We start from the raw sequence: 13,778 nt of genomic DNA, 5'->3' as shown, positions 1-13,778 counted from the left end.
TAAACTGATTAGAGAGTAGTTGGAATAGAGCTAACCTTCACAGTGTATAACTTATAAGGCGAATCAAGAGCCCATTTATGCCTTGAGGTACTCTCGTACTCCTAAGTTTGGATCTACTTCTGACATTTAGTTTTTATTAAAGTATAGTTGGCATACAATACTATGTTAGTTCCAGGTGTGCAACAGTGATTAGATGTTTATATATCTTATACTGTGCTTACCACATATTTGTTACATACCCCTTTACCTTTCTTACCCATCCTTTCTGGCAGCCATCAGTTTGGGGGGGGTTGATTAATTTTTTTAAATATATTTCATTGATTATGCTATTACATTTGTTCCATTTCCCCCACTTTATTCCCCTCCACCCTGCACACCCCCTCCCACCCAAATTCCCCCCTTTCAGTTCATGTCCGTGGGTTGTACACATAAGTTCTTTGGCTTCTACATTTCCCATACTATTCTTAACCTCCCCATCTATTTTCTACCTACCATTTATGCTACTTATTCTCTGTACCTTTTCCCACATTCTCCCCCTCCCACTCCTCTGCTGATAACCCTCCATATGATCTCCATTTCTGTGGTTCTGTTCCTGTTCTAGTTGTTTGCTTAGTTTGCTTTTGTTTTAGATGTGGATGTTAATGACTGTGTTTGCTGTCCTTTCACTGTTCGTATTTTTTATCTTCTTTTTCTTAGATAAGTCCCTTTAACATTTCATATAATGAGGGCTTGGCCATGATGAACTCCTTTAACTTGACTTTATCTGGGAAACACTTTATCTCCCCTTCCATTCTAAATGAGAGCTTTGCTGAATAGAGCAATCTTGGATGTAGGTCTTTGGATTTCATGACTTAGAATACTTCTTTCCAGCCCCTTCTTGCCTGTAAGGTCTCTTGAGAAATCAGCTGATAGTCTGATGGAAACTCCTTTGTAGGTGACCGTCCCCTTGTCTCTTGCTCCTTCTAGGATTCTCTCCTTCATTTTCATCTTGACTAATGTAATTATGATGTGCCTTGGTGTCCACCTTCTTTGGGATGTGCCTTGGGTCCACCTTCTTTGGGATTCTCTGAGCTTCCTGGACTTCCTGGAAGTCTATTTCCTTTGCCAGATTGGGGAAGTTCTCCTTCATTATTTTTTGAAATAAGTTTTTAGTTCTTGCTCTTCCTCTTCTTTTTCTGGCACCCCTATGATTCAGATATTGAAACATTTAATGTTGACCCAGAGGTTCCTAATCCTCTTCTCATTTTTTTGAATTCTTCTTTCTTCATTCTGTTCTGGTTGAATGTTTCTTCCTTCTCCACACTATTGATTTGAGTCCCAGTTTCCTTCTTGTCACTGTTGGTTCCTTGTATATTTTGCTTTATTTCACTTTGGGTAGCCTTAATTTGTTCCTTCATTTTGCGACCAATCTCAAGCAGTTCTGTGAGCATCCTGATTACCAGTATTTTGAACTATGCATCTGATAGGTTGGCTGTCTCTTTGTCGCTTAGTTGTATTTTTTCTGGAGTTTTGATCTGTTCTTTAACTTGGAACTTTTGTTGATTTTTTTTTTGGTTTTTTTTTTTTTTGACGGGTCTCTTACATAATAAGGGGCAGAGCCTTAGGTGTTCACCAGTGTGGGGCAACCCTTGTTGCTGGGTTATGACTTTGTATGTGGGGAAGGGCAACAAGCTGTACTGTGAGGCTGGGAGTTTTTCCCGCTGCCGCAACCCCCACAGATGTTTTCAGTTAGAAGTTTGAGGCTTTATTTCCTGATGCTGGGACCCTAGGTTGTGGGTCTGTCTCGAGCTCCAGTTGTTTCTCCCAGTTTATCTGCATGCAAATGTGGGACTACCCAGTCTGCAAGCCACTGCCTCGCCTGGTCCTCCAGCCACCACCTCAATGCACATCCTCTCCACCCAACTGCCCATCTCTGCCCCTGCTACCAGTCTGGGTGAGTGTTTCTTCTTCAACTCCTTGGTTGTTGAACTTCCATATAGTTTTATTTTCTGGCAGTTCTGGTGGTTTTTTGTTTTTAAATTTTTTGTTGTCCCTTTGGGTGTGCAAGGAGGCACAGTGTGTCTACCTATGCCTCCATCTTGGCTGGAAGTCCTGTTTCTGTAAGTCTCTGTGTTTTATTTGTTTGTTTGTTTGTTTTGATTTTGTTTAATGCCACATATAACTGAAATCGTGCAGTATTTGTCTTTCTCTGACTTATTTCACTTAGTGTATTACCCTTTAGGTCCATGTTGTACATAGCAGGATTTTGTTTCTATTTCTGAATAATATTTCATTGTATATATATACCAAATTTTCCTTATCCATTCATCTATCAGTGGATACCTAGGTTACTTCCATTTCTTGGCTATTTAAAGTAATGCTGCAATGAACTTTTTTTTTAATAAGTGAATTTTATTTCAGGCCAACACCCCTTAATTTTGAACTAAATGCCATGGCAGTTCCACAGCATAGTCTGGTAAAAGAGCTCATAGACCAGCTAAGATGTCCAAAGGAGGGTGGAGTGAGTGGGAAGAAACACACACAAACCAAAATGCAAAGCAGTACAGAATGCCATCAGCACTCATCTCCTACCAGCTCTGGATCTCAGTGGAAAGGAATTAGGGCAGCAAGAGGGGAGAATGCCTCATTGTCCAAGCCCTCTCTCCAGGCAGAAACAAAGCTCTTGCACCCATTCAACTGGAATATATGGTCTCCCTGCATCACAAGCAAAGGGATATTGTGGTGTCTGAGGCCTGGGGAGCAGAGCATATATTTTTTCGAGTTTGTGTTTTCATTTCCTTCAAATAAATACCCAGAAGTGGATTTCTCCACATCTTCACCCATACTTATTATTTATTAACTTTCATAATAGCCATTATGACAGGTGTTAGATGTTATCTCCTGGTTGCATTTCCCTAATAATTACTGATGCTAAGCATCTTTTCATATGTCAGTTGACATCTGTATGTCTTCCTTGAAAATATAGCTCTTCATTTCCTCTGCCTGGTTTTTAATCAAATACTTATTTTTTGTCATTAAGATATGAGTTTCTAATATATTTTAGATATTAACCCCATATTGCACATATCATTTGCATTCTCCCATTCAATAGGTTGTCTTCCATTTCATGGAAGATTTCTCACACTGGAGAAGCTTTTGTTTTATGTAGTCCCATTTCTTTTCTTTTCTTTTTTCCCATTTCTTTATTTTTGCTTTTGTTTCCTTTGCTCAAGGGGACTATGTAAAAAGATGTTACTAAGATTGATGTCAAACAGGTTGCTATCTATTTTAGGAGTTTTATTGTTTCATTTAATTTCAGTTTTCAATTCATTTTGAGTTTATTTTTGTATATAGTGTAAAAGAGTAGTCCAGTTTCTTTTTTTTTTTGCATATATCTTTCCTTTTCAACACTACTTTTCAAAGACATTGTCATTTCTCCATTATGTATTCTTGCCTCCTGTGTCCATATAAATGAGAGTTTATTTATGGACTTTTCTCTTCTAGTGATCTATGTGTCTGTTTTTATGCCAGTACCATACTGTTTTGACTATTATAACTTTATAGTATAGTTTGAGATCATGGCACATACTTCTAGCTTTGTTCTTTCTAAAGAATGCTTTGGCTATTTATGGTCTTTTGTGGTTCTGTATAAATTTTGAACTACTTTTTCTAGATCTGCGAAGAATATCCTTGGTATTTTGATAGGGATTGCATTGAATTTGTAGATTGCTTGGGTAGAATGGACATTTTAACAATATTAATCCTTCCAATTCATGAGCCCAGTATAGTCTTTCATTTATTTTTGTCTTCTTCAATTTCTTTTTTCAGTATGTTAAAGTTTTCAGAATATAGATCTTTCACCTCCTTTGTTAAATTTATTCCTAGGTATTATATGATGCAGTTGTAAGTGGGATTTTCTTAACTTCTGATCATTCATTACTGGTGTACAGAAATGTGACATTTCTGTGTGTTAATTATGTATCCTGCTACTTTACTCAATTCATTTCTTAATTCTAGTAATTTTTGGTGATGTGTCCTACATATTTTTGGTAGGGCTTTTTATACAGTATGTTATCTGAAAATAGTGACATTTTAACTTTTTCCTTTCCAGTTGGGATGCCTTTTATGTCTTATCTTGTCTGATTGCTGTGACTAAGACTTCCAGTGCTATATTGAACATTGCAGTGAGAGTAAGCATCTTTGTCGTGTTCCTGATCTTAGAGGAAAAGCTTTCAGCTTTTCACTAATTGAGTATAATGTTAGCTGTGGGCTTGTCATGGCCTTTATTGTCTGGAGGTAGGATCCTTCTATACCTTCAAATCCTTGAGATCATAGGATTTTGATATCCTTGGTTTTGTTGCCACAATGTATCACCTTAATTGCTTTGGGAATATTAAAGCATTCCTGCATCCCTGGGATAAATCCACTTTGTCGTGGTGTATAATCTTTTTACTGTACTGTTGAGTTTAGTTTGTAGGTACTTTGTTGGCAATTTTTAAATCTGTGTTCATCAGGGATATTGGCCTGTACTCTTTTTTGTAGTATCTTTGTCTTGTTTTGGCATCATGGTAAGGCTGGCCTTGTAGAATGAGTTTGGAAACATCCCTTCCTCTTCAATTGTTTGGAATAGTTTGAAAGCATTGATACTAATTTTTCTTTAAATAGTTGTTAGACTTCACCTGTGAATACTCCTGAGCTTTTGTTTGTTGGGAGATACTGATTACTGCTTCAACTTCATTGCTAATAGTCTGTTCAGATTTTCTGTTTCTTCCTGGTTTAGTATTCAAAGGTGGTGTGTTTCTGGAAACTTCCATTTTTTCCAGGTGGTCCAGTTTGTTGGCATATAATTGTTCATAGTATTCATTAACAGTTCTTTGTATTTCCGTGGTGTCAGTTGTAATCTCTCCTGTTTCGTTTCTGATTTTCTTTTTTTCGATTTGGGTTCTCTCCCTTTTTTATTGATGAGCCTGGCTAAAGGTTTGTCAATTTTATTCATTCTTTCAAAACCAACTCTTGCTGTCATTGATCTTTCTTATTTCTTTTTTCAGTCTCCATTTTATTTATTTCTACTCTGATCTTCACTGTTTCCTTCCTCTTGCTTACTTTGGTGTTAGTTTTTCCTTCTTTGTGTAGAACCTACATACGTGAAGTTATTTGAGATCTTTTTTGCTTGTTTTTTTTTCCATTACAGATGACATTCAGAATTAGTTTCAGGTGGGATTTTTCTTCTTCATAGGCCTGTAGGCCTTCGTAGGCTTGTATAGGTATGAACTTTCTCAGAACTATGTTTGCTGCATCCCGTAAATTTTGTAAGTTTGTGTTTTCATTTTTTTCAAGGTATTTTTAGATTTTCTGTTTGATTACCTCTTTGATCCATTGGCTGTTCAGTAGCATGCTGTTTAATCTCCACATGGTTGTATTTTTTGTAGTTTTCTTCCTGCATTTGATTTCTAGTTTTATGCTATTGAGGGCAGAAAATAGGCTTTATGTAATTTGAATCTTGAATTTATTGAGGCTGATTTAATGGCCTTATGTGGTCTATCCTGCACAATGGTCCATATGTACATGAAAAAAATATGTGTCTGCAGTTTGGGAATTAAGTATTCTGTAAATGTTTATTATGTGATCTGCTCTAATATGACATTAAAACCATGGTTCCCTTATTGATTGTCTGTGGAGATCTATGCATTGTGGTAAGGTATTAAATTCCTCAACTGTTAACTTCTGTCTTATACCCATTAATATTAGCTTTATATTCTTTGGTATATCTGTGTTCGGTGTGTATGTATTTATAAGTATTATATCTTCTTGGATTGACCCATTTATCATTATGTAATATCCTTCTTTGTTTCTTTTCACAGTCTTTGTTTTCAGGTCTGTTTTGTCTGAGTATAGCTAGCTACCACAACTGTGATTTTGTTTCTATTTGTATGAAATACCTTTTTCTATCCCTTTTCATTTGTATATTTTGATCTAGTGAGTCTCTTACAGACAACATACAGATTTGTCTCATAGTTTTATACATTCATCCACATTTAAAGTATTTATTGATTGCCATTTGTTGTTTTCTGATTGTTTTTGTTCTCCTCTGTCCCTTTCTTTTTTCTGTTCCTCTCTTTCCTTTTGATATGCTGATTTTCTATAATGTTTCGTCTGGGTTCCTTTCTCTTCATTTTTGTAGGTTTGTGGTTACATGAGGTTCATGTGTATCCACCTATATCTATAGCAATTTGTTTTAAGCTGCTAAGCATTTAAGTTTCAAACACATTCTAAAATTACTACATTTTTCTACCCTCTCCATGCTTTATGTTTTGACCTCTCTCTTGTGTCTTTTTGTTCTCTATGTCACATGTTTCTTGTAGTTATAGTTAACTTTGCTACTTTTGTCTTGATCCCTGCATATTAGCTTTTGGATTAACCTTATTTACTATATATTTATTTGCTTTTACTAGTAAAAATTTTCCTATATTTTCTTATTTCTGGTTATGTCCTTTTCTACATAAAGAAGACCTCTTGACATTTTATTGTAATGCTGGTTTAGTGATGGTGAACTTAATTTCTTTCTTGTCTGGGAAACTTCATCTCTTTTTCAGTTCTGAATGATAACCTTGCCAAGTAGGATATTTTAGGTTATAGGTTCATTTCTTTCAGCATTTCAAATATTTCCTGCCACTGTCCACTGGCCTGAAAAATTGCTGCTGAGAAATTAGCTCATGGCCTTATGGGGTTTTCTTTGTATGTGACTTGTTTCTTTCTTGCTTCCTTTATGATTATTTCCTTAACTTTGCCATTTTAATTTCTTCTTTCTTGGTGTGGGCCTCTTTGAGTTCATCTTGTTTGGAATTCTCTGTGCTTATTGAACCTGGATATCTGTTCTCTTCCCCAGACTGCAAAAGTTTATAGCCTTATTTTTCTCAAATATGTTTTCTGCCCCTGCCCTCCTTTTTTTAAAATGTTTCTGGAATCCCTGTGATGTAAATGTTAGACCATTTGATGTTGTTATCCCAGAGGTTTCTGTTTTTCTTTATTTGAGCATTAGATGCTTCTCTTTTAAAAATATAGTTTATTGATTATGTTATTACACTTGTCCCATTGTTTTCCTCCCCTTCATTCTCCTTTGCCCTGTACCCCACCTGCCACCAGCATTCCCCTAACTTAGTTCATGTCCATGGATCATACATACAAGATCCTTTCCTTCTCCATTTCCCATACTATTCTTAACCTCCCCGTCTGTATTTTGCCTACCATTTATGCTACTTATTCCCTGTACCTTTTCCCCTAATTCTCCTGCTCCACTTCCCCAGTGATAACCCCCCCTGTGATCTCCATCTGTGATTCTGTTCCAGTGGTTTGCTTAGTTTGTTTTGTTTTTAGGTTCAGTTGTTGATAATCATGTGTCTGTTTTCATTTTACTGATTATATTTTTGATCATCTTCTTTTCCTTAGATAAGTCCCTTTGACATTTCATATAACAAGGGCTTGTAGATGATCAACTCCTTTAACTTGACCTTATCAGGGAAGCACTCTATTTGCTCTTCGGTTCTAAATGATAGCCTTTGCTGGATAGAGTAATCTTGGATGTAGATCCTTGCCTTTGAATACTTCTTTTCAGCCCCTTCTTGCCTGTAAGGTCTCTTTTGAGAAATCTGCTGATAGTCTTGTGGGAACTCCTTTGTAGGTAACTGTCTCCCTTTCTCTTGCAGCTTTCAAGATTCTCTTCTCTTTAATCCTGGGTGTGTGCATTCTTGGGTCCAACTTTTTTGGGACTCTCTGAGCTTCCCGGACTTCCTAGAAGTCTATTTTCTTTGCCAGATTAGGGAATTTCTCCATTATTGGTTCAAATAAGTGTTCAATTTCTTGCTCTTCTACTTCTCCTTCTGGCACCCCTATAATTCGGATGTTGGAATGTTTAAAGATGTTCTGGAGGTCCCTAAGCCTCTCCTCATTTTTTTTAATTCTTCTTTCTTCATTCTGTTCTGATTAAATGTTAATTTCTTTCTTCTGCTCCAAATTGTTTATTTGAGTCCTGGTTTCCTTCTCTTCACTGTTGGTTCCCTATACATTTTCCTTTATTTCACTTTGCATAGCCTTCACTTCTTCCTCTATTTTGTGACCATACTTAACCTTTCTGTGAGCATCCTGATTACCAGTGTTTTGAACTCTGCGTCTGATAGGTTGGCTATCTCTTCATCGGTTAGTTGTATTTTCAGAGCTCTGCTCTGTTCGTTCATTTGGGCTACATTTTTTTTTTGGTCTGGGCCTTCCTGTTACGTAGTAGGAGGCAGAGCCTTGGATATTCACCAGGGCAGGGCAGCCCACTTGGCTACATGGTGTTGCTGCTGTATGTTGGGGAGGGGTCAGAGAGGAAACAGTGCCACTTGCTTGGCTCTTGGCTGGCTTTCAGTCAAGTCCCCTGTTATGCACAAGTAAATTGGGCTTTTCTGGTTCTGATTCCAAGCTGGATGGGTTTGTATACATTCTTTGACCCTGTGGGTTTCTGCATCGAAGTCTCCTGTGAGGCTGGGAGTTTCTCCCACTGCCTGAAGTCAGAGCTTTTGAGGCTTTATTTCCCCACACTAGAACCCTGGGTTGCACAGTCTGTCTCACGCCCCAGAAAGAGCAACGAAATGTACTAATATATTTATTGTGTACATGGATCAGATGAAATCTGTAACAGAATGTTTGACATGACCACAGCCCAATGAGGGAAAACACAAAGATGAGAAAACTACCAAGAGGAAATCATAAAACATAAAGAGATATGAGTTGACACAGTTCATTCAAGATCTAGAAGAAACCATCACAGAATTAAACCAAAATTAAAAAAGAAAATAATGTAGACATAGAGGATAGAAATGAAAACAGTGAAGAACATTTTAAAAAGAAAGATAAAAACCATATAGAATTTAGTATGATACAAGATCAACATAGACATACCAACATCTCTGAAATCAACATAATTTAAAATTGATAGCATGTTAATATTCTGTCATTAACTAATGGATCCTTTACTAGTACACAAAATATTGGTGTGTTCTATAATGCTGGCAACTTAGATTCAGTAAAATATGGAAATAGAGTAGTGTTGTGTCGAGCTGGTGGTAGATAGGCTCACGGGGGGAGGAGACTTATTAGTATATCTTTTGAAATGTGAAAATATTACTAATTCAAAACAAGCAATAAAGGATAAGTGTTTTAAACAGAAAACTAAAATTAAAAAGTGGATCTTCCCTGGCAGGGTGGCTCAGTTAGTTAGAACATTGTCCCATACATCAAAAGTTGGCAGGTTTGATCCCCTGTCAGGGCAACCAATCAGTGTTTCCCTTTCACATATATAGGCACATTCTCAGGTGAGAACTTGAAAAATGAATCCGAAAGCTGTGAAGATAAATTTAAAAGTTGAGTTGAAAGGAAGTTACATAGTTCTACAAGGCTACTGCTAATGTTTGCTTAGGTTTTCTCTGGCAATCACTAATTTATTCTCAAACACCACCAAACCTATGGCATTCTAAATACAGGCAGACCTTATCAGATCTCTTTTTCCTGGACGAGATTCCTCCTTGAAGCCTTTCTTCTCCCTACTCCATTCTGCATTGGTTGCTTCGGACTTGATGCCCAGCTACTATTCCTGCTGATTCCTTTCTTCATCATGCTCTATGTCCCTTCAGCTAATCACCTGGAGCCCATTCACTTTGTTTTTCTTGACTTACTTTCTTGCTTTTTTAGAGCACCCTTCATAACAAAGAAAAAGCACTACAGTGCCAGTATTTGACACTTCTTATATAAGAAAAATGTATTTTACCCTTTTCAATCTATTTTCTCACTGTTGTTAAGATTAAGTGAATTTATACTTGTTTATTGAAGCTTTTTTATGATATCTGCATTAAAGTCCAGGTCAGCTAATTCTTACATGGTTTCTTCAAGTTGTGTTTTTTCTGACTCTTGATTAGATGAGTGATTTTCTATTTGTACCTGGACATTTTAGTATTAGGAGACTGGAATTTATTTATATACCTTTTGAGAGTGGTCCCACACTCAGCTACCCAGCTGAGGAAGGGAGAACATTGCCTTCTTACTGCCAATTGGGGATTGAAGTTCGGGTTCCCTTCTTGGCCTCTTTTCATACCTCTTTAGTAGTGGGATGGAGGAGAGAGGATTTAGTCCCTCATTACCACCTGGCAAGTGTGAAGGTCTTGATTCTTCAAAGCTAGAGGGTATGGGGATGGGGTTACAAAGGCAGTGTGGTGTTTCACTAGAGTATAATAGTTATTATCTACAAATTTTTTACCTTAATGATCTTTCTGGACTCCTTGGCTAGAGAGAAAAGACTTTTGTTGAGGCTTATTTCCTCAGTGTCCTTTGACATTTCTGGTTTGCCAGCTTATTGGCACACATTCTGGGACATAAGAGGCAGAAAAGAAACACAGGGAACTTACTTCTGTATCATTCCTTGGGTCCTGAGATTCCTAGCCAAGTATGTCTACTCTTCATCTTTCCCCAGCTTATTTGTTTGTTTTATATATAGTACTCATAATCAGTACTCACTATTTTTAGCTATACTTAGGAGGAATAGGCAAAAATGTCTATGCCATTTTTTTCTATAAACAAGTCCTACCCACACTCTTAAATGATATAATGGCTAGGAGAATTTTAGGTTGAAAATCTCTTTTGCTTTCTAGGTGACATCAACTTTCATCTTACAGCATTCTCTTTTTTAAGTTATCTTTGTTAAGATTTTACTTATTTATTTTTAGAGAAGAAGGGAAGGAGAAGGAGTGGGAGAGAAATATCAATGTGTGGTCACCTCACACGCTCCCACTTGGGACCTGGCCTGCAACCCAGGCGAGGGCCCTGACTAGGAATCGAACCAGTGGCCCTTTGGTTTGCGGGCTGGCACTCAGTCCACTGAGCCACACCAGCCAGGGCTAAGGATACACATTTGTAAACATTGCATTTGTAGCTACTTTAGATTCCAGAAGTATCTCTTGTAAAATATACTGGAAAATTACAGGGGTGGTGTTGCTGGTTTAGTAGGTTGGATGTGGGAAGTGGAGGGAAATTATTTTTCATTTGTATCCTTTTGTATCTTTGCCATGTGCATGAGTTTCCTCTTTTACATCAAATAGGTATAAAGACACTACATATGAAATATGGATACAGTTGTAGTCAATAAAAAACCTAAGACAACATAGGTGTTAAGGAATTCTGGAAGGAAAGTGCAAAACATAATGAAAATTGATTTTTTTTGATGACGTGACTTTGATTTTTTAAAAAATATGCTTGGTTTTCTAAATTAATTTTATTACTGCTTATAAAAACATGGTGAGTTGGGGCAAAGGGGGCATTTTTTTCTTATTATAAGAGAAAGTTTATTTAGAAAATTACAAGGCAATACATTTGAGCCAGCTGGGCCATGTGTGCTCAGAAAACAAGCTACAGAAGCAAAAGAAGGGCCCTGGGAGCTTAGGAGAGGGAAGGTGAAGGTTACACACCTGGGAGGAAGAATAGGGAAAACAGTTAAGCACATGGTCTCCTAAGAGGGAGAGCGCCAAGGAGGGCATATTTTAAAAATTATGATTTTTTAAAAAACTTTAAAATTCAACTTTTATTTTTTTTTTTTTTTTTTTAATTTTTTTATTTAATTATTTTTCAAGTACAGTTTTCTGTCTATTACTCCCATCCCGTCCCACCCCCCATCCTCCCCCCTCCCTCCCATTTCCACCCTTCTCAGTTGTTGTCCATGTATCCTTTATATAGGTTCCTCTAAAAAAAATTCAACTTTTAGAATCAACAAATACTTATTTTACTTTTGCTATATTTTACAGAAAGAATTGGACAAATACCTATCCTTTGAGGTATTGCAGGTTAAGTCAGTTTTCTGTTGTTTGCTACATTATCTTTGCTTTTGTGTTTCAGTGCCAAACCTAAGTCAGAAATCCACGTATCCATGGCCACTCCAGCCACTGTGTCCATGGAGACTGTGTCCAATCAAAATAATGATCAGCCTACCATTGCAGTTCCTCCCACAACTCAGCAGCCTCCACCAACCATTCCAACCATGATTGCTGCAGCTAGTCCCCCATCACAACCAGCAGTAGCCCTCTCAACCAATCCTGGAGCAGTTCCCATCACTCCTCCCATCACTACCATTGCTGCTGCCACTCTGCCATCAGCAGGTGTGGGTGGCAGTCCCTCCTCAATTTTGGTTCCTCCTGTGCCTGAGATAAAAGTTAAAGAAGAAGTGGAACCAGTGGACATTATGAGGCCAGTTTCTGGTAAGTTCACTCACAGAATACTCTTTTTTCTTAATAGATATTTTTTTTATTCATTCATTGATTTTTAGAGAGGGGAAGGGAGGAGAAAGGAGAGAAATGTCAATGTAAGAGAGAAACATCAATTGGTTGCCTGTTGTGTGCACCCCTACCAGGGATCAAATCCACAACCCACGCATGTGCCCTGACCTGAAAACCAAGCACTAACCTTTTGCTTTGCAAGATGATGCCCAGCCAACTGAGCCACCCAGTCAGGACCAAAATACTTTTTATTGGCAGCTCCTTCTTCCTCTTTCTTAACTCTCCTGAGAGCCAAAACTGTTTCTCCTGAGAAATACTGACTTCTCCATTGCCATTTTAAATTTGCATTTTATTAGCTTTTTTAATAAATGGAAGGTCCTTTTGAAAACTAAAACTGTTTTGCTGGTTTTACAATTAATTTTATTTCTTAATCAAAATCAAGCAAAAGGTTGTGCCCTGGCTGGTATAGCTCAGTGTGTTGAGTACAGCCTGCAAACCAGAGAGTGGCCAGTTCAATTCCCAGTCAGGGTACATGCCTGAGTTGTGGACCAGGTCCCCAGTAGGGGACATGTGAGAGACAACCATACATTGATGTTTCTCTCTCACCCTCACTTCCCCTCTGTCTAAAAATAAATAAATTTTTACAAAATCATGCAAAAGGTTAACATTTATTTTTATTGTTAATTTTACTTCTTACCAATATAATGAACAAAATTAATTTTCCTCCAAGGCTATTTATATATCCTTTAATATAGCTGCTTTGTATTCAGAAAATATTGCCATGTAAGAAATGTCAAGATACAATCATAACTAAGTACTGGTTATTTACAATTTATTCCTTCCCACTTTTTGTTACTTTATTATGCGATAAAGTAAGATTTATGTTGCTGAAAATACTCTTATTGATAAACTTATATGTGATTAGTAAAATCATAAAAATATTCTTCACTCCTTTTCCTCTTCTTGACTGTTAACTTCCAATTTGTGAGGGGCAGGTCACTTTGGAGGGTTTTTTAAAAATAATTTATTGTGGATCTTGATTTTTATAACTACAGAAGTAACATTCAGTATCAGAAATTTATAAAATACAAAGTAGAAAAAGTACAATTCCAATATCTGGGAGGTTACACTCCAGCAGGGCTAATGAACAGTAAAATAAAGCAGGGACAAAAATATAAGGGAATGTGAGGGCTGGAGCTGTGAGTTTTAAAAGACTTCTAAAGGAAAGACCTACTAAGAAAGTTATCTTTGAGTAGAAACATTAAACAGGTAAGTTCTTGGAAGGGGAAAAGAGCATTTCAGACCAAGAGTAAGAACCCTGAAACAGCAGCGTGCCTGCTGTGCTCAAAGAATAGCAGTGGCACAAGAAGATGGAGGTAAGTGCCTGAGGAAGTGGTAGAAGATAGGGTCAGAGAAACAGGATCAAGACTATGAGAGCTTATGGGCCATTGTGAGAACATGGTCTTTGTGGACGTTGTTGGGACCTGTTGGAGGGTTTTGAGCCAA

General features: G+C 37.3%; 1 protein-coding gene across 5 annotated transcripts in view; it reads left to right on the top strand.

Annotated features, from left to right (window-relative positions):
* The window catches only part of SAP130 (Sin3A associated protein 130), a 90,734-nt gene that overhangs the window by 51,337 nt on the left and 25,619 nt on the right, over window positions 1–13,778 (top strand). For all 5 annotated transcript variants that reach the window (XM_037070089.1, XM_037070106.1, XM_037070125.1 and 2 more), the window contains one exon: window positions 11,896–12,254. In XM_037070089.1, coding sequence (XP_036925984.1) covers window positions 11,896–12,254 — 359 coding nt within the window. The remainder of the gene's footprint in view (window positions 1–11,895; window positions 12,255–13,778) is intronic.

Source organism: Sturnira hondurensis, unplaced genomic scaffold (genome assembly GCF_014824575.4).
Source record: "Sturnira hondurensis isolate 20B ecotype Veracruz unplaced genomic scaffold, ASM1482457v3 Scaffold0001304, whole genome shotgun sequence".
Lineage (NCBI taxonomy): Eukaryota > Metazoa > Chordata > Mammalia > Chiroptera > Phyllostomidae > Sturnira > Sturnira hondurensis.
This window is presented reverse-complemented; position numbering and strand designations above follow the sequence as displayed.